The 20,324-nt window shown below is 38.5% G+C and overlaps 1 protein-coding gene across 2 annotated transcripts in view; it reads left to right on the top strand.

The window, feature by feature from the left end:
* The window catches only part of tmod2 (tropomodulin 2), a 36,471-nt gene extending 16,147 nt beyond the window's left edge, over positions 1-20,324 (top strand). For both annotated transcript variants that reach the window (XM_066701379.1, XM_066701378.1), the window contains exons 2-10: positions 3,207-3,408; positions 4,027-4,183; positions 13,776-13,898; positions 14,624-14,698; positions 15,205-15,335; positions 15,545-15,652; positions 16,044-16,187; positions 16,651-16,795; positions 17,865-20,324. In XM_066701379.1, coding sequence (XP_066557476.1) covers positions 3,283-3,408; positions 4,027-4,183; positions 13,776-13,898; positions 14,624-14,698; positions 15,205-15,335; positions 15,545-15,652; positions 16,044-16,187; positions 16,651-16,795; positions 17,865-17,896 — 1,041 coding nt within the window. In that variant the 5' untranslated portion in view covers positions 3,207-3,282 and the 3' untranslated portion in view covers positions 17,897-20,324. The remainder of the gene's footprint in view (positions 1-3,206; positions 3,409-4,026; positions 4,184-13,775; positions 13,899-14,623; positions 14,699-15,204; positions 15,336-15,544; positions 15,653-16,043; positions 16,188-16,650; positions 16,796-17,864) is intronic.

Below are 20,324 nucleotides of genomic sequence, written 5' to 3' on the forward strand. Positions count from 1 at the left end.
GGTGAGGCATTGATGGATCTTGACATGCCGAATCCCTGATTTTCTTACTCTAGTCTGATCTGTTCAATCTGTTTTCTCATACCCCTTGCAACTATTTTGCCAACAACATAGACAAAACAATATTTCTAAGGTGCCTAGGAGAGGCTCAAGTATTTTGCTGCGTTGGCTGCACGTGCTGTTCCAGATGGTAGAAAATACATTTAAAATAGCATTTTTGACAAGGTAAATGCTGACATGTATTTGTAAGAGCATTATGTATATTTAAATAGATTAGCCTAATCCTGGGTTGGCAGCTATGAAGGACGAGAGTAGGCCTTTCCAGGGCCTGGCCTCTGCACGTTCAGGTTATTGAGAATTTTAATGGACAGAGCTAATTGCTAAACGATTCAAAATATTTGTGGGGAATAAAGCCAGAGATTTTTATTACAGGCAGTAACAAAAATATGCACTCTTCATCATAATGGAAAAAGCATAAAACAATTTAGCAATGGAAATATAAAAACATGAGAGAGATTAGTTTGGTTTTAGGGAGTAAACCAGCAATGGGCGGTACTTGGAGGTGGGGGGAGGAATATGAAAGTTTTACTACATATATTCATATTAACAACATTTAAAAATAAGACCAGAACAGCGGGCTGGTACAGCTTTAATACTACTTATGCAAATTGTATTATTATTGTATGTCAGACGATGGAAAGATTTTACTTCTGGCATTCATTAATGCACATTAAGCCACATGATCATCAGAAGGCTTATTTTTTTCATAAAGTTAGTATTTTAACAGACATCAATCAGGTTTTCAATTAAATCTTGCAGTCTAGATCCCTGAAGATGTTGGAAGCCTTGTGCAGCAATTTTTTTTTTTTTTTAATTTATTATCATGATTTAAAAAAGAAAATAATTTAAGACTAATTTGAATGTGGTGATGCAGTAGGCACAAGAATAGGTACTGTAAGATTTGTAGCTATCGTAAGATTTGTAATTTATCAAAGATATCATTATTGTTATTGTTGTTGTGATTTTGCACAGCTGTTTCAGTTTAGTGTTGTGTTTCTTGAATGGTATCTTGTTTTTTTACATTAGCAGTCTCTTTCTTTGGGATCCCACACAAATATTCTAACCAGATGGTATTGATTTAGTGGGAAGCGTAAGATCTGGACACAGAGCACTTTTCCCTGGCGGTCTGAACAGGAGGGTTGGCATCCGTAAGCAAACCACAGCTCTCTTGCACTTCTGCGGAGGTTGAGCTGTTTTCTAAAGACATTAGTTATCTCTTCGAATGCCTCATTGGGTTCACTGGAATGGTTCAGACTTGACTGTTTATAAGTTGTCCGGAGGTGTGCATTACAGTGTGCTCTCATTCCTTACCTGTTTTTCTGCCTTAATATAAAAACCTTTTGCTTTTTTTTTTTCTTATTTTATAGATGAGTTTTTGTTTCCCACAACAGCTTTTTTATTTTCTTGTGCGGTTATTGGATTACGGGCTTCCCCTTCCCTTCCTTTAGTCCTGTGTTACGCCAGTAGTAGTGCACCGTGGCTTTCGATCAGTAATAGAAACCTAATGACAGGGTGTGTCTGTGTGGAGGATTCTTACAGTGGCACAGACTGTGGATATGTATTGGGTTGTGTCTTAAATAATTCCTCCTTCTGCCAGACTGTGCGTTCTGTCCATAATGCTTTGTAATGAACTTTGGTGATTCCAGAATTCTTACGCATTCTGCCCATTGTCCAGCGTAGTAAGGAGCTGAAAGGCAATTTTACTATTATTTGTTGGGTGTAATGTTGCATTGCTTAGTATGTTGAGCTTTCCTTGTCTTAATGTGCAGTCACACTTAAAGCCTGGCTGACTGTTCAGGAAGCTGCTGATAACCTTTTTGACCATGGGCTATATAATAGTTAACCAATTAGGCTATATACAGCTCTGGAAAAAATTAAGAGATCACTGCAAAATTATCAGTTTCTCTGGTTTTACAATTTATAGGTATGTATTTGGGTAAAATGAACATTTTTGTTTTATTCTATAAACTACTGACAACATTTCTTCCAAATAAAAATAGGAATGGAATGGAATGGCTGCCATACATGTAGAGATGCTGATTTAAAAAAAAATTGCAGTGGTCTCAATTTTTTTACAGAGCTGTATGGCAAGAAGTAATAGGAAGACGGCACACGCTTACAGTTTGATTTATTTTGGTATGGTAGCTATAGAGGCCTACTAGGGAATCGACAGGCACTCTGATTTATAGGCTGCACCCTGACAATTGTGCTTGTATGAGGAGCAGTTGCATGTATCTCTTGTTCTCATGTGCATTTAATAATTCATCATGCAGCAGAGCCTGTAAAACCCTGGCTACCTCTAGATTGTACCCATCTGTAAGTTGTGTCCGTTCCACCCCCGAGTGTGTGCCGGAGGTCAGAGGGCAGTAGCCTTCGGAACTGAGAGTTGCAGCGGTGGTGTGCAGTACCAGCTCAAGGGTTAAATACTGCTGTTCACCAAATGGTTAACATGTGTGGCGCAGTGCGTGGGATCCTGAATTAATTACTCTAAACTGCATGGTGGGAGAGGCTGATGGTGAGGCAACCGTTTCATTACCAGGTTCACCGCTATATGGTGGGTTTCACACACTTGTCTTTAGGTTATTTTAATAGATTGAAGGATCAGGAGGCATTTATTGCACCTCACTCAGCTTCCAAAATATGTTTTTTGTATGTTCTTCATGTTAGTCAGCCCCTTTACGCAATGGAATCAGTGGGCTGCTGAAAGCCATAAATCCAGTAAAACAGTACTTCATGTACCACACACGCACAGGGTACAAATGTTAACTGTAACAAAGCCTTCATTCACGAACATGCCATTTTAACGAGGGGGAGATGACATGTTAATTAAGCACGTGCTTTGTCTGTGTATTGGAAAATTGTTCGCATATTTATTTTGTTTTTTACACACAAGTTGTAAAAGCAGTCTTTCAGTCAGAATAAAGCAACCCAGAGCTAGGTAAAGACAGTAACTTTATTCTCCATCTGTACTGTATGATCTCAAGGTTAAAAGATAGCACAATTTAAAATGTAATGCAATTGGCAAATGAATGAGAATGTGAATGAGAGAAAAGAATGAACCCTGTGTGTGTGAGTGTAACGCATGTATTCATTGATATTTTCACACACAGAAAGATAACACCCTTCTTTCCATGTTTGTTTTTTCACAGTGGAAATTTTGCTGGCTCGATACATTGACACGGAACACGTTACAGAAATACTGTTCAACAGACGGCCACTGCAGTCATGGCACTGCCATTCAAGAAGGACCTGGAGAAGTACAAGGAGATTGATGAGGATGAAATCCTGAACAAGTTGTCTGAGGAGGAGCTGAAACAACTGGAAAGTGCTCTCGAGGAGCTCGACCCAGAGGTGAGGGCAAAGGGTTTTAGGTCTTTAGGTGTCTTTCTACAAAAAAACCCAGTGCTCTATTCACTTAATTGACCCTTCAACAGCAGATTTGCTTGTGATATAAAGCAAGTATTAAAGTTGAACCCCTGGAAAACTGTTAACTTAATTACTTGCCCTGGAAAGGCAGTGTACATATCTTTCACATTTCTATGCACAGGATAATGGGGTTATGGGCCAAGGTGGGAGCTCAAGTTATGATTTATTCCTGGCTTACATGTATCATATGTGGTCATTTAAAAAGAGTGGAAAATACAGAGTTAAGGGTCAGCTGTCATTCTGTAGTGTTCTGGAAAAAAAAAATGCAGTGGGGAAACTTCTGCGTACTTTGTTGCTTGTGGGTACTCTATAGGACACATTGGCATTGAACAATACCACTCTGTTCTCTCGCTTTTCTGGGTTTAAACTGCAGTATTTTATTCGTTGGTATACCCAAGGGATGGGTGGGTTTGTTAATGCTGCTTGCAGCAATAGCTCAAACATGAAAGCATCTTTCAGCCCTTATTGATGCTTTCAATTGATTCCAGCAGTGAACGGAGACTGTGCTTTGTTTCATTTCCTGTTTTTGCTTTTTCTCCCCAGAATGCACTGCTGCCAGCTGGGTTGCGACAGAAGGATCAGACCGCTAAAGGTGCTACTGGGCCCTTCAATCGAGAGCGCCTCCTTGCCTACCTGGAGAAGGAAGCTCTGGAATATAAGGACAGGGATGATATTTTACCTTTTACAGGAGAGCGGAAAGGTACGCCATTCTGTTGCGGTATTGCAGTGAAAAGATAAAGGAACTTTCATTAAATTAAAAATGGATAATAGTAGGTACTACATTCTGTGTATTAGATAAAAAGCACCAGTGAAATGGAAATTAAAGGATGTTGAAGGTTATTGGAGATGTGCAAAACCTCTGTAGATTAAATGGAGATAAGATTGCCCAGAGCTTTTACTTGTTTCTGCGAAGCACATCAGTTTTATAAATACCATAAAACATTTTAAATTCTGATAAATCTTCTTCTGGTGGCTCTCCCGCTGAATGGAAAGAAACAGAAAGAATAGGCCTACAGAACCACAGCTGGGAATAAGAGAACAAGTTCAAACTGAAGTCAAAAAGGGTTTAATGTATCCAGAGCTCTGATATGTGTATTTTGATTTAGTCATGTATTCTCATTTGAACATGGGAGAGTCTGGAAAATACCACTATCATCTGTCTCGTACTATACAGACAGGTTAAACCTAGATTACAGACACTGAGTAGGATGTGATTGTACGTGAGTGGTCACTAGGTAATTATACTACCTGTCATGTAATAATAAATCCAGGTGTGCTTGAATCGTGTGGATGATGCAAAGGCATTAGATCAGTGTTTCTATACACAGTAATGCTGACTAAGCTGTCATTGATCCAGTAAGAACCACCTTGCATGATGCAAATGATAATCTTTTTTTTTTTTCTCCATGATTGAAGGGCAAATGTGTTGGCAGGGAACTCAAATGATAAATGAATCCCATGTGTGCAGTGCGTGTCATAATAACACACGGTTTCTTCTCTCTTAATGCAGATAGAGGCGTTGCCTAGCTCAGGGAGGGGGGGTTTCCTGATTACATAATCCACAGAGCAGCCATGAAGCAATGCCTGTCTCTGCATGAGGTGGAGTCAGAGCAGGGTTCACCGGAAAGGCCATTGAATTATACTATACATTACTAATTAGTTACATCATCTGGGCACTTGCATTGTAACTCTGCTGATTAAAATATGTCAAAATTGGCTGTATGTGTTAGAAAATTAACTAGAGAATAGGCCTACACATTTGTGAGGAGCATTGAAAAATGGTTTCTTCAGTTATAATGTAACATAGTTTCTCAGTGACCTACATGACTTGACTTGCAGCATTGTATCTATTTGTATTCCTTTCACACTTTGAGTTTATGAAGTGGCTTGCCAAGTTGAAAAACAGTTTACGTTACAGATACGGGCACATTGTGCCGGCATGTTGACAAAGGCCCTGTGATGTCTATTATATTAAATACAGATCACAAATGAGTGCATAGACCAATAATTAAATGATTCACACAAACATCATGGAAAAACAATACATTGAAACAGATGACTGTTGGGAGAATTACTGGGGCTACATAGTGACATTGAAACATTTTATGGGCTGTTGTGTGTTAGTCAGCAAGGCAGTCCTTTTGACAGCCTGTCCTGGAATGCAGACTGGGCTGTTAAAGGGAGGCTTGCATGTCACTAATTGAGCTGACAGAGTTTAACAACACTGTTATTTAGTCCTGAAGGAGTATATATATATTTCCACATTCAATAAAAATATTGTATGACTTGGACAATAATACCTTTTGACTTTGAGATTTATTGACTGAGTTAGTTACTTTCATCTCCTTATGCTTGGTTGTCGTGACATTCTGAAGTCCGTGTAGTTTCAAAAGAGGACGTTGATGGTTGCTTTTAAAAGATCATCTGAAATCTGTAAGTTAAGAGAAGCACGTTTTTTTTTTATTTTCTTAGTAAAATTGGCAGTCTAGCCAAAGAAATTCCTAAACCGTTAGTATTCGTCTCAAGTGATCCTTACAGAGGATGAGTTAAATAGTCCAGAACAGTAAGAAATATAAAAAAATACACTTTGATAGATTCCTGATCTTAAAAAAGAAATCTCTCTTAATGGGGGTATAAAGTATTAATAAAATGCACCTCTTCTTGCAGGCTAAATATATAGGGAATTATTTCTAGTTTCTTTACCCCTTTGTTTCTTTTTTGGGAACAAAGATAAAATATAATACCTGTTCAGCAGATGTTGGAATGTGCTCTAGGATGTGTCCTGAGTTGAGGGAGGTGTCTGAGAGTCGTAAGAGGTCCTGGATCATTACAATTAAGTGCTAAAATGAAGCAGCCTGACAGGAAAGTGCCTGTGATGTACAGAAGGCCAATGCAGTGGATGCCGGTTACATTCTTTCTCAGTATACAGTTTACACCTCCATCTTATGGCAACCTTGACCTGTATCATACCTGTACGTCTGAGCTACTTTATAACTGATTTGAAAGCCTGTCAAGTCTGTATTACGGGTTGCTTTTTGATCAAGATTTAGATCTAGCGCAAGTGCCTGATAACCCATTTGGCTAGATACGGCACAATTTGTTGCACACATATTGAAAGCTGTGTTAGTATGCCTGTATTATGTAGTAAGTCTAAGTATATTAAACATTGCAATCTTCCACATGTAGGATTAGCGCAATAAGACGCACATTTTCAAATGGCAGCAAAGCGTCTTGAAATCAAGTTAAGGTTTGCTCTCAGACAATAACTGCAGGATTGGATGCTGTATTGCTGCATTACATTGATTTGGTTAAGAGGTTTGTTCTGCAGTGCGGCCTTAATTTATACCTTCCCAAGACTGTGTGCTCTACAAGAAAGTGCCTGTCGTTTCACACTACGGCCACATCTGAGTCCCAAAACCTTTAAACCTTTAGAATTATATGATATGTAGTGTACTGAAGAAAATATGCCAATATAGCATTTTAAGGTGACTTTTTGAATTACTTCAGTTTGCTTCACTTAAGCTGTGTGGGTTGATGATACTTGTGCTGTAGTGCACTCAGTGACTGGAACCCAAATTGTACAAGCCTTTCTTCCGCTATTCTCATGGACACACAGTTCAGTGGTGAAGGCTGGTACGGAGTAGCTTCTATGGTGGGGGTTTAGCTTTAGTATATGATCAGCTGTTCCCTGTTGTGATGAGAGATGCTGCACAAGCAGTTATTTCCTCCTTTCATAAGCCTGGTGATTTTATTGTTGTTGTCTAGACACTTTCCTGACTCGGAATGTTAATTGCCTTTTTTTCTGATCTTTTTTTTTTTTCCAACAGTTTTTTAATATAGTGTTTTTTTTTTCTACCTGTCTGGCGATCTGCATCTATAAGATCAATATTGCATCTGATTTGATGACTAATATGCGTGCAGTCCATGTGCTTTGTTGCACAATGTTACGGTACTTGCAGCACTCCCGTCTTTAACAAACTACCGGAAAACTGCTGATTACCTCCTTATCGTGGAGTTCGAGGCTGTCAGGAAGTGCAAGATCCCATGGTGACTCTCCCTCATTATAGCACAGGAGTTTTTGTGTGGGGGTGGTGAGAAGGAGTATCTTTTAATATGCTAGCCAAGTTTGCTGCCACAGCACAATGCTTCAGAGTTACCGACTGTGTCGCATGTTCTAGAGGCCCAGCACTGCTGTCCGCTCCCATGGCAACTCCAGCACGGTTCATGCTGTGGTCTGCTCCACAAGACACTTGCACTGCTTTGGAAATGCTATTGTTTATGGTGTGATTTGATGGGGCTTGAGTGCCAACTTTTGCTTTTGTGGTCATGAAATGAAACCTTCACCTTTTTATCTTTGAGCATAAGTTTTAAAGGATGAATCACAGGTTTTAAAACAATTACAACAAATATTCTTATATAGAAGAGGAGGAAATAATCCCCCCCCCCTCCACACACACACACACACACACACACACACCACAACCACCCTTCTATTTAATAAATGTTTAATGGATTTAATGATTATAATCGCTTGGAGAAATCTTGGCAAGAGAAGTCTTAGTGTTGCTAATTTATTTATTTATTTGTCTGCTCTGAAAACCCTCTGGGGTGAATTCTGTAGGAGCCTAGCTGTTGTCTCTAAGGGTGCAGTCTTGGGATTGTACTCCTGTCTTGGAGTTCAAGTTTGAATATGGCGTTATGCTTTCGAGAGGGCTGTGCACTGAGCAGCACTGGGTCACTGGGCCGTGAGTAGCAGGTGGAATTGTGTAATTGGCAGGACAATCCCAGTGCACAGTATGTTATCTCTTGCTGTCGTCTCTGAGGAGTCCACTGAGGAAGGCAAAACCTTCCTGTTTTAGGTTTCCCCCCTGCTTTCACTTAAAATCTGGTACTGTAACTTGAGTTTCTGCAATGTAGATTATGAGTGATATAGGCTATTTTTCAGTGATCGCACGTAGAGATTGCACATACAAACATACATCTGCAAAAAAAAAATATTGTTTTTAAGGCCAGATTCTACATTTTATTTTGAAATGAGACCTAGAGAGACCAAATCTGGCACAGGCCAATCATATAATTATATCATCAGAAAGTCTAAAATCAGCAGGGCAGGAACTGGAAACTCCCTCTGTATTCCTGGGAGAGATTCCCTGAATTTGGCACTGTTACTATATAACCAATACTTGTTGCTGTATTGAACATCCAGGTTCATAGTGTAGTAAGCAAAACCCTCAAAATGAAACAAATGATGCTATGTGCGTTTTATTTCCCTTTGCAAGTTATTGTCTCAAATTCAATGGATGAGTTGATGTCAAATACATTTATTAGCCTAAATAAATATACAAGAGTTCATTCATTTGATTAAAGTTATTATATATAAGGTCCTATTTGAGTGAGTGACTATGATCAATGACCGGGTATAGCAGCTCTGTTCTTGCACACGACATGTGGACGTTACCACAGAGAATTTCCTTCTCTTTGGAAGTATGGTTGTCTTGGGAAAGCACAAACTGTTTAGATTGCAGCCACTGATTTTTAGTATACACACAAAGGAAATGGGATGTTGTCTGATAAGTTTGTATCCTGTTGAGCACGGTATTTGTTTTTGATAAGTGAGGTAATGTGTTCCTCAGTGCTACTGTGTGCAAATGAGGAGTGGAAGACCTAAGCCAGCAGGAGTAAGAGGACTGAGGGCTGTTTAATGTGATGGCTTTACTGTGCGCATAAGAAGTTGTCTTTCTGTATACACAGCTGAGCTTTACCTGGGACATGGCGTAACAGCTGGACATAAAAAAAAAAAAAAAAGAATGATCCTTCTTACAAATTCTGTATTTATTTGTACTTCTTAATATGTATTTATTTTGAGATTGCATGTGTTCTCAGTGTGGTTAAATTTGAGTTTCAGTGCTAAGAAGCAGTTAGTAACAAGAAGTTTGTTTCCTGTGCACTGCTGCTGGCTGATTGTGGTTTGCTGGAAAGCGCAATCTGTGTATTTGTCAAGGATGATTTGTGGGTCATTTTTCTCTTTCCTGGCCACTTGTATAGATAGGGCCATACTGAGAAACTGCTCAAACTGCCTGTGAACTCGGCATATTACAAATTATTCGGCTGCAAAGCTTTAAAAGAGAAACAAAGCCGTAAGCCTCTTAAAACGGCTTTAGACATGGGTCAAAAGTTAAGGAACTAATACACAATTAATTGCATTTCTTCAAGCTTCTAGAGTGTCATACATTACTAGTTAGCTGTAGAGTGGGGCTTCCACATCACGGCATAATTTTGTTTGAGAGAACCATGGAGCTGAATCTGAATATTTTCACGTGGTTCAAACAACTTTTTTTTCTGGATACCTCTTTACATTCTGTGTGAGTAGGTTTTGGCCTGTGATTTAGAGTCAGTGTGGCAGCAACTAAGACTGCAAGTACCCCTGGAGCCCAAGAACTTCCAGTCAAATTGTTCTTTCATTTGGACTCTAACCCATTGCTAGTTTAAAACTATCCTGCTGCTCAGCACTCTAGTACCGTATATGTACATTTTCTTTTCTTAGAAGTAGGCCTTTTCTGTTTGCAAAATACAGGGGTGAGACTCGCTGGCGTGCCCCTGCCTGACTGCAGTGTAGAGGGGAAGTCAAGCATTACCATTTGGTTTGGTTCTCTGTTTTTTGTCAGCTAGTCATGTGGAGAAGCCAAGAACAGAGAAACGTCACGTTTTAATTGTCGCTGTGTGTAAGAGCTTTGTACTGTTGAATCGAGTCAGCTCTGTCATGTAAGTTTCACTTAGAAGTTATTCGCATCTCCAGAAGTCACCTGTGACATTGTCTTTAGGGCTGTTTTGAACCTGTTATGTATGCAGTTCCCGATTAATATACTCTTGGGAATCTTAATTCATACCCAACCCCACTGTCCACCAGCCCTCCATCATAAGTACAGAAAATAAGAGGTAAAATACACTTGGTTAGGACCATGATTTATAAAACTCCCAGTGCAACTATATAGTGCCTTGCGAAAGTATTCACCCCCTTGGCATTTTTCCTATTTTGTTGCCTTACAACCTGGAATTAAAATTGATTTTTTGGGGGGGTTGTATCATTTGATTTACACAACATGCCTACCACTTTGAAGATGAAAAATATTTTCTATTGTGAAACAAACAAGAAATAAGACAAACAAACAGAAAACTCGAGCGTGCATAACTATTCACCGCCCCAAAGTCAATACTTTGTAGAGACACCTTTTGTGGCAATTACAGCTGCAAGTCTCTTGGGGTATGTCTCTATAAGCTTGGCACATCTAGCCACTGAGATTTCTGCCCATTCTTCAAGGCAAAACTGCTCCAGCTCCTTCAAGTTGGATGGGTTCTACTGGTGTACAGCATTCTTTAAGTCATACCACAGATTCTCAATTGAAATGAGGTCTGTGCTTTGACGAGGCCATTCCAAGACATTTAAATATTTCCTGTTAAACCGCTCGAGTGCTGCTTTAGCAGTATGCTTAGGGTCATTGTCCTGCTGGAAAGTGAACCTCCGTCCCAGTCTCAAATCTCTGGAAGACTGAAACAGATTTCCCTCAAGAATTTTCCTGTATTTAGCGCCATCCATCAATCCTTCAATTCTGACCAGTTTTACAGTCCCTGCAGATGAAAAATATCCCCACAGCGTGATGCTGCCACCACCATGCTTCACTGTGGGGATGATGAGAGGTGTTGGGTTTGTGCCAGACATAGCGTTTTCCTTGATGGCCAAAAAGCTAAATTTTAGTCTCATCTGATCAGAGTACCTTCTTCCATATGTTTGGGGAGTCTCCCACATGCCTTTTGGTGAACAGCAAACGTGTTTGCTTTTTTTTTTTCTTCTTTAAGCAATGGCTTTTTTCTGTCCACTCTTCCGTAAAGCCCAGCTCTGTGGAGTGTACAGCTTAAAGTGGTCCTATGGACAGATACTCCAATCTCCGCTGTGGAGCTTTGCAGTTCCTCAGGGTTATCTTTGGTCTCTTTGTTGCCTCTTTGATTAATGCCCTCCTTCCCTGGTCCGTGAGTTTTGGTGGGCAGCCCTCTCTTGGCAGGTTTGTTGTGGTGCCATGTTCTTTCAATTTTTTAATAATGGATTTAATGGTGCTCCATGGGATGTTCAAAGTTTTGGAAATTTTTTTATAACCCAACCCTGATCTGTACTTCTCCACAACTTTGTCCCTGACCTGTTTGGAGAGCTCCTTGGTCTTCATGGTGCCCCTTGCTCAGTGGTGTTGCAGATTCTGGGGCCTTTCAGAACAGGTGTATACAGTGAGGGGGAAAAAAGTATTTGATCCCCTGCTGATTTTGTACGTTTGCCCACTGACAAAGAAATGATCAGTCTATAATTTTAATGGTAGGTGTATTTTAACAGTGAGAGACAGAATAACAGCAAAAAAATCCAGAAAAACGCATTTCAAAAAAGTTATAAATTGATTTGCATGTTAATCAATTTATAACTTTTTTGAAATGCGTTTTTCTGGATTTCTTTGTTGTTATTCTGTCTCTCACTGTTAAAATACACCTACCATTAAAATTATAGACTGATCATTTCTTTGTCAGTGGGCAAACGTACAAAATCAGCAAGGGATCAAATACTTTTTTCCCTCACTGTATATACTGAGATCATGTGACACTTAGATTGCACACAGGTGTACTTTATTTAACTAATTATCTGACTTCTGAAAGTGATTGGTTGCACCAGATCTTATTTATGGGCTTCATAGCAAAGGGGTGAATACATATGCACACACCACTTTTCCGTTGTTTTTTTTTTTTGTTTTTTTTTCATTTCAGTTCACCAATTTGGACTATTTTCTGTATGTCCATTACATGAAATACAAATAAAAATCAATTTAAATAACATGCTGTAATTCAACAAAATAGGAAAAACACCAGGGGGGATGAATACTTTTGCAAGGCACTGTAGCAATGAACTGTTCTTCTGTGGTTTCTTTTGAACAATTGCACAATAAAGGAAGACCTATACAAGACAAAGTGGGAGATAGGACTGGAATTGCTTTGATTTCCCTTTTGCTCTGCTGAGTAACAAATAGATGTTCTTGCTGCTGTATTGCATATGTAGCATTTGATAGCATCTTAGACCTCATAGACTTTGTAGTTCTTTTACCTTACATACACTAAAACGTGGATGCTTGTATTGAATCCAATACCATGATAAACAACTCCATAATCCGATTCAAGGAATTGCCATTTGATTTCACCATGCAGCAGAACTGTTCCATAGTAGTTACACTGACTTTTCCAAGTTAATGAGCATGGAACAAATTTACAACTTGATTGTTTGATTTGATTTGCATGCCTTGAAATCAGCCAGTCTTTCATTATAATGTGGTGACTTGGGAATTGTCAGGACCTGCATACAAACCTAAATGAATGATTGCATTTACAACAGTTAAGCAGAAAAATGTAGTTCTGTGACTTTAGCAATTTGTGTAAGGATCACAGCTGTGTTGGCAGTTCATGATTGTAACAATGTAAAACATAACTGAGCATTGTTCTTTGTCATCCAATTGTGACTTAATATCTTTTGGGTGAATTCAATATAGTCAACCAAAAAAAATTAAGAATATACATAGGATGATTGGACAATGCTTACCATACCAGTTCTACATGCACTTTTGTGGTAAGCATTGAGCTGGTTTGATTTGCATTTTTTAAAACTTAGTAAATGTTTGTTTTCTGCTTCAAACAAAAAAGAAACAATGTCATGGAAATGTCCTGTATCTTTGAGGATTCTTTTAGGTTGTTTATTTTTGGTTCTCTTATTTTGGTAACCAAGAATAACAAGACAAATTCTTTCGAGTTTACAGAATACTGAATGTTTTTGTGTAATATAAAACTCTTTACCCACCAAGAGGACCAAAGCAAGTGTTGTGTAACTTACCCAGTGCTGACACTACTTTCTCCATAATCAAGTCTTTCGGCATATTTTCCAGTGTTTTCATAGGTTTTTTTTTGTTGAGGTGGGGAGTGGGAGGTGGGTGGGAGAGGTAAAGAAGCAAATAATTCATCCAGGATGTCTTTGGTTTAAGGTCAAGTTTTTTTTAACTACAATTATAACAATTGTCAGTTTCCATCACATATGGAGTCTGACTTTCAATTTTATTACACTTTGATGTCCATAGTAATATATAATTATTATGTTAATAAGCTATTTATGCTATTGAGTTATTATAAGAACAGTTCCAGTTCCAAAAAGAATACAAATGTTTTAATTTAAATCCGATTCAGATTACATTTTTTATGTGTGATTCTTGTTTTAACAGGCAAGGCGTATGTGCCTAAACAAAAGCCGATTGAAAAGCGCCAAGAAGAGGTAACGACCCTTGACCCGGAACTAGAAGAAGCCCTCTCTAGTGCTACTGACACTGAACTGTGTGACCTAGCAGGTAAGCGGAGAAGTACAGCTCCACGATTGTCTGTAGCGTGGGAAACTAAAAACTCCTGAAAACAGCAACAATGGCAGGAACTATAGTGAATGTATCAAGGTTTCAATTTATAAAAGAAAAAGTGCTGACAATCAAATTCAATTTCTGCGTTTTTTTTTTTTTTCTTCTCAAGCAGCTGAGCTTTGTACCAGTAGATTTCTCTGTTTTATACAGTGTCTTTGTATGGGCCTGTTATAATGTCAATATGTCACTTGCTCCCATTTGCTCCCTCATTCAACACTTCAAGTCGATTCACTTCAAGTCACTTCCATGCCAGTAGCTGCAGTATAGATGGTACTTCACTCTATTAAAGTATTTCTTCTGACTAAAAGCTCACTTTACAGCAAATAAATGTTACTGCTCACCTGTAATCCTGGGTTGTTACAGTTCACATTGCCAAACTGCCAAACTGATTCTGTGAAATTTATGATGTTCAGAAATTGTCGCCTTGTCTGTTTTCCTTATTTGTGGGAGTCCCGTTAAACTCAGGGAAGAGAAATTCACAGGCAGGTGCCATCAGTTGCTGTAGTTACTGCGGTAGCCCACAGCAGCTTGTACTGCTGGAGAGTGGGCCTGACATTCAGGCTTCCTGCCAGACTAAGGTGGTCTGCATTTTGACAATTCGTTTAGAAATTATTTATAATGCAAAGTTTTTAGTTTCTTTTGTTCTCCATTTTGTTTTCAAGCTATTCTCGGAGTGCATACACTGGTAACCAGCACACAAAGCTATGATATCGCTGGTAGTAAAGAAGGCTATAACAGTAAGTATAACAGTGTTTTGCATTCTCTCTTTTCAGCAATGCTTTTAATACCATTTTCTTTTACTCACAATACTTCTTATGTACATGTGTTTTGACCTGAATAATATACTTGCCTACACTATTTAATTAGACTCCATAAAACTACCCCTCTTCTCCTGTGCTGTGGTTGCTCTTCTGCCCCTTCCTGCCCAAGGCTCCTACATCTCTCTCTCTATTCCTGTCATTGTGCCTCTTGAGTTTACTGTTCTGCTTTTTTGTCATTTTGTTTGAACTTATTTGTACACCAACTGTTATAGGAAGCTGCTACATACATGCTTGTTAAACCTAAATGCCAAATAGCTTCATACAAATAATCATAATGTGTTGCAACACACTATGATGAAACCAACTTCTGTTTGCTTTAAGAGTTTACATAATACCACGTTTTTGTGTAATAAAAATATAAAATAACAGAATAAATATGAATTGTACAAGAATTATAGTACTTAAGTTGTATTGCTTTACAGATGTCATTAAAGGGGAAAAGGTCAAACCTGTTTTTGATGAGCCACCTAATCCAACTAACGTGGAAGAGACTTTGCAAAGGATAAAATCAAACGATCCTGCTCTGACTGAAGTCAACTTAAACAACATCAAGGTAGGTTTTCTCATTCACTCATCCCTCCAGCTGTAGTTATACAGGGAAGCTTTTAAAGGTCAGAATTTGTGTTGCAGGAGGAAAACTAAAAAGAACCCAAAACAAGCCAAAACTGAATTTCAGTTCTCAGACTATGACCGTCAATGCATTTTATTTCTTTTCCTCTGTATTTTCTTAATTCAAAACTTATTTTCTAATTTAATTTCCAGAATATTCCCATTCCCACGCTGAAGGATTTTGCAAAGGCCATGGAGAAGAATACACACGTGAAGAAATTCAGCTTGGCTGCGACCCGAAGCAATGATCCAATAGCTGTCGTAAGTGCCCGAATAAAAGTTTTTTTTCTATCATATAGTCCTTACATGTTTTGATGTATTGGATGATGCATACTAAGGATACATCTTTTTTTGTCCTGCATCTTCAGTTATTACTGTGGTCTCTTTGGTAATCCTTCATCATTTTTAAAGATGATGCCTTGATATAAACTAAAGTGTATGTATAGTGAACTCACCAAGATGTTATTTGACTTTTTATTTTATTGTGTTTCTGTATTTATCCTCCTTTTATTTATCCTCTGTTTTTTCTTGTAATTTACATAATTATTCTATCAGATAAACTTGATCTATATGTATCCATATCCATTATGTTCTAGGTGCTCTCTGTGTGTGTCTATATACTAAACATTTCTCTCATTGCTTAATCCACAAGGCCTTTTCTGATATGTTAAGAGAAAACAAGGCCCTAAAAAGCCTAAACCTGGAATCCAATTTCATTACTGGGACTGGAATTCATGCTCTGGTGGGAGCCTTGAGGGACAATGACATACTGATGGAGATCAAGATTGATAATCAGGTAGGAATCCTGGCAGCTTGACACGACTGGAAGTGGTCAGAATTGCCCATTTATACATGCAATTATATGAACACTGACTGTGAGGGATGCATTCTAATGACTGGCTTTAACCCAAGCTGTGTGACAGCAGTCAAGGTCGCGCAGTATATGTAAAGCTGTCAGGGTTTCTTTCGAAAGGTTTATTCGCCACGTAACATGCCCCCTACTTTGATGCAGCTCTTAAGTTCCTCGACGTGCATATTTTCCATGTCTTCCTGTCACAGGTCATGCAACATGACTCTATCGGAAGTCTCCACTGCAGCTGCACTTAAACTTATGATCTCACATTTCAGAGACTTGAATTAAAAAAAATATATATTATTCACAAGGTCAGTAAAAGCAGAACCATACATAATGGGCTTCCCGTTCAGATGTGCAGTGCAGGTGAATGACTTCTGCCTCTGTCTCTTGATTGGTAAAACAGAGGCAGCAACTGGGAGCCACAGTGGAAATGGAAATCGCCAAGATGCTGGAAGAAAACACAAGTATCCTGAAGTTTGGATACCACTTCACACAGCAGGGACCAAGGGCCAGGGCGGCAGCAGCTATAACAAAGAACAATGACCTTGGTAAGGACTCTGTGCCTTTTACAGTCCTTATATACTGATGCTGTTGGCTGGAGAGTGTGGTGCACAATATTTAAGGAGGTCTTTATATAAGAATATTTTATAAAGTGTAAAATATTGTCAGTAGTGTTTTTTTGGTCTCTCCTCCTTAAGAGAGTGTGTGTTCGTGTCTTACAGAAGAGCAGCATTGAGAGTGTATTATCTCAGCTGTTCTGAATGTTTTTAAACTTTGGGGCTTTTATACCCTATGCTGCTTCTTTGTGAGTCTTTTCTTTAATGTGATCTTGGCATCACTTGCTGATGCAGTTATCTTTCTTTTCTTCAACCAAGCTGTTCCTCCTTTCCTTCCCTCTTCACTGTGGAGTGCCAGGCTGTGTCATTTCAAAGGTCCTTTACCCTCCGCACAGCCTTGATTCGGCAGAACCGAAACCTGGTCTTAAGCCTTCCAGGGTTGTGAATACTGCTGCTTAAAATGTAATCTAATCTAAGGTCTCTTTTTTTTTTTCTTATCTTTGTTTTCAAGCATGTTTCTGACAACCTAACCTGCTTTTCTTTTTGTTTTTCCCTGAGATCTTTGAGTGTAGTGTTACGGCATGTTTGAAAAGTAACGGTAACAGTGTTTGCAGTTGGTACAGAGAACCTCTAACACTTTGATACGCTAGCATGTTTTTCATGGACTTCTGAAGCAGGCTTCCAGAATGGGTAGTAAAAATGCCAACACTACTGCAACTAAGCGCGTGTGTGCTGTGTGCCCGTAATACACATGGGGGGAGTAGTAATAGTAATCCATCGTCTCCAGAATGATGTGCTACAATTTTAATCATAGTGAAATTTGGTTCCTTTTCAAAAAGTGTTCAGTCCAGTTTCAAAATTTGAATTATTCTGTAGTACAAAATAAAAATGATTGGTGGGAAACCAACAACAACAACAATAATAATCATAATCATAAGCTTTCTGAAGACGTTTGTGTGTGTGCTGTTCTTATTTTTCCTCCCTCTCTCTCCTCTCCGTGCACAGCACATACTCTAAAAGGATTTACCTCAATGCAAACTGCTTGTGTTCTCCTTTTCAGTTCGCAAGAGGCGAGTAGAGGGAGATGCGTAAACCTGGAGTGCCAGCCTGCCAAATGCTGTGTTGCATCGTGTGGAATTATTACAGCTCTACTGCAAAAGTCTTGTGCCAAACTCCAGGGCAAGGCATCCTCAAAGATCACCTGTCTGGGTAGAAGGGAAATGACTGGAATAGCCCTCTCCAATGTTATAGCCGTAGATAGATTTTAGTTTAGTTATATAATTTGAATTTCTTTCTTCACCCCCCCACCCCACCTCCCTTTGCGTCAAACCTCTCAAGCAGCACCATTGTTTTGTTCTGTCTTTTCTGATAGGAAAGAAAACGTAACCACATTGTCAAGAGTAGTGAATTGGATTTTGCACAAGTTTTTTAAACATCATTTTGTTTGTGTTGGTTTGTTTTCCTAGCTATTGAGAGCATTGTAAAAACAAAAAAACAAAAAAAAAAAAAAAAAAGTCTAACAATCATGCTGATGCTGGTTCACCAGGCAGCTGGTGTTCTTAATGGTTATTTTACAAATGTTGAGAATATTATATATGTTTTTTGTGTTATGTTACATCGGGATTTTTTCTTTGTTTTTAGAATGTGATTAAAATGTATCTGTCATTCCATATCTTTAATGGACACTCCCTTTGTTAAGTGTGTTGTACTTAAAAGGTTGAACTGTATACATGTGCAAGCCTTTTTGTACAGCTGCTCCTTTACAGATCTGAAGGGTGTTGTATTGGCTTGTTTTTTTATTGCAATATAAGCCAGTTTGGTTTTGTTTGTTTTGTATTGTCAGCAGTAAGAATGGACGTAGTCTGAACACTTTTTGCTGCAGTACCAAGTGAACTCCCAGAGGAAAGTAGTGTTTGCATAGACTAACACAGTGCTGGTTTCACACATCCCCTTTTCCTGCACGGTCAACAGTCTGTGATGTTTTTAAACAGTCAGAGTGTGCTGTGATGATGACAAAAACACAAGCTGCACAGATGCTTGCCAGTCTGCACTTATTTTGAAAGCACAAGGATATAACAAAGTGATGGTTATCTGAAAAACTTTGAACGTTCTATGCTATTTTTCTCTCCGACTCTTCCAGGCTAGTTGAGAGATGTAGGCGATACTAAAGCAGCTTGTGGACTGTCCTTCTTAGCCACGCTGTACGTGCATCGATCAAACTCTCTTTGTCTTAAATGTCTCCACTGTTTTTCTCTGTGAAGGAGTTTCAAGAGTTTTTTTTGCTCCCTTCTGTGGGGAAGAGGGAACAAAAGTATCTTAAGTAATTTCTTGAAAAATATACCAAGTACTGTCAATTCCCCGCCCCCCCTCCATGTCTTAAAAGACGTAGTATTCAAAATACCCTTAATTTGATTTTAAGTATTATAAATATAAAGTCTTAATGATCATAATGATATCTGTAGTTCGTTCACTCCATCAACATGAAATTGAAAATGGTAGCTATTCTTATATGCCAAAGACAGCTGTTCATCTTTCATATACAATTTGTAATTCCTTTCAGAATATGTATTTGGGATTCTTCACCTTTTATGGTTGATAAAGAAAGAACATAATTTTCTTTTATTTGGAAAAAAGTGGTCAGTTTCTCAAAATGCCAATGGAAGACATGTACTCACAAATCCAATACTACAAATCTCTTCCTAGACAAATATTCTAAAAAGAATATTTAAACATTGATGACTGCAGTAAAAACTAACAAACGGTAAAACATGACCACATTTTCAGATGCAGCTGAGTATAATTTTCCACTCTGGCACTTGTTGAGCATTGATATAGAGTCTAGCTGTGAACTGTCTAGGTCATCTTACATAATTACATAAGAAAGGCAGCATGCTGTTTAATACAAATCAACTGGATTGCACAGAGGAACATTTGCATGCTTTGAATGTGAAAGCTTGAACCACTTCACCATGGGACGTTTTACATATGATGTCTGTACAAACATGTTGTGGAAACATAGCTCTGATGTAAAATGATCTAGCCTTGTAAAACCCATTAAAACCACTTTCAGTTCTTAAAAATATATATGTATCTTAATTTTGGTCTGTCAACACATGGCAGCAGCTATATTATACATTTGTAAATGTCTTAAGCTGTTTGTGACCTGAGAGAATATATAGAGCGTGTTCAGCTGCAGTTTGCTTTTTTTTTTTAATGAAAAAGAAAACCTCACAAGTGCAATGAAACAAATGCAAAAATGCCCCACCCTGTGAATATTCTGTGACATTTTAGTGTGCATCCTGGGTGTTCCCCTACAACCTGGTTCAGTATATTCCTTCAAAGATGTTATGCTCATGTAAAGTACTAAGTGTGTGTAAGTTACAAAAACTGCTGAAATCATTGACTTTAATACTACAGGTCTGAACTGAAGAAGAGGAAATATTATGTACTGTTATTTACTACGTAGCTCAGTGGCACTATACAGTGTAAAACTTACTCAAAAATAAATGTTTTTACCTAT

Source organism: Amia ocellicauda, chromosome 4 (assembly GCF_036373705.1).
Source record: "Amia ocellicauda isolate fAmiCal2 chromosome 4, fAmiCal2.hap1, whole genome shotgun sequence".
NCBI lineage: Eukaryota > Metazoa > Chordata > Actinopteri > Amiiformes > Amiidae > Amia > Amia ocellicauda.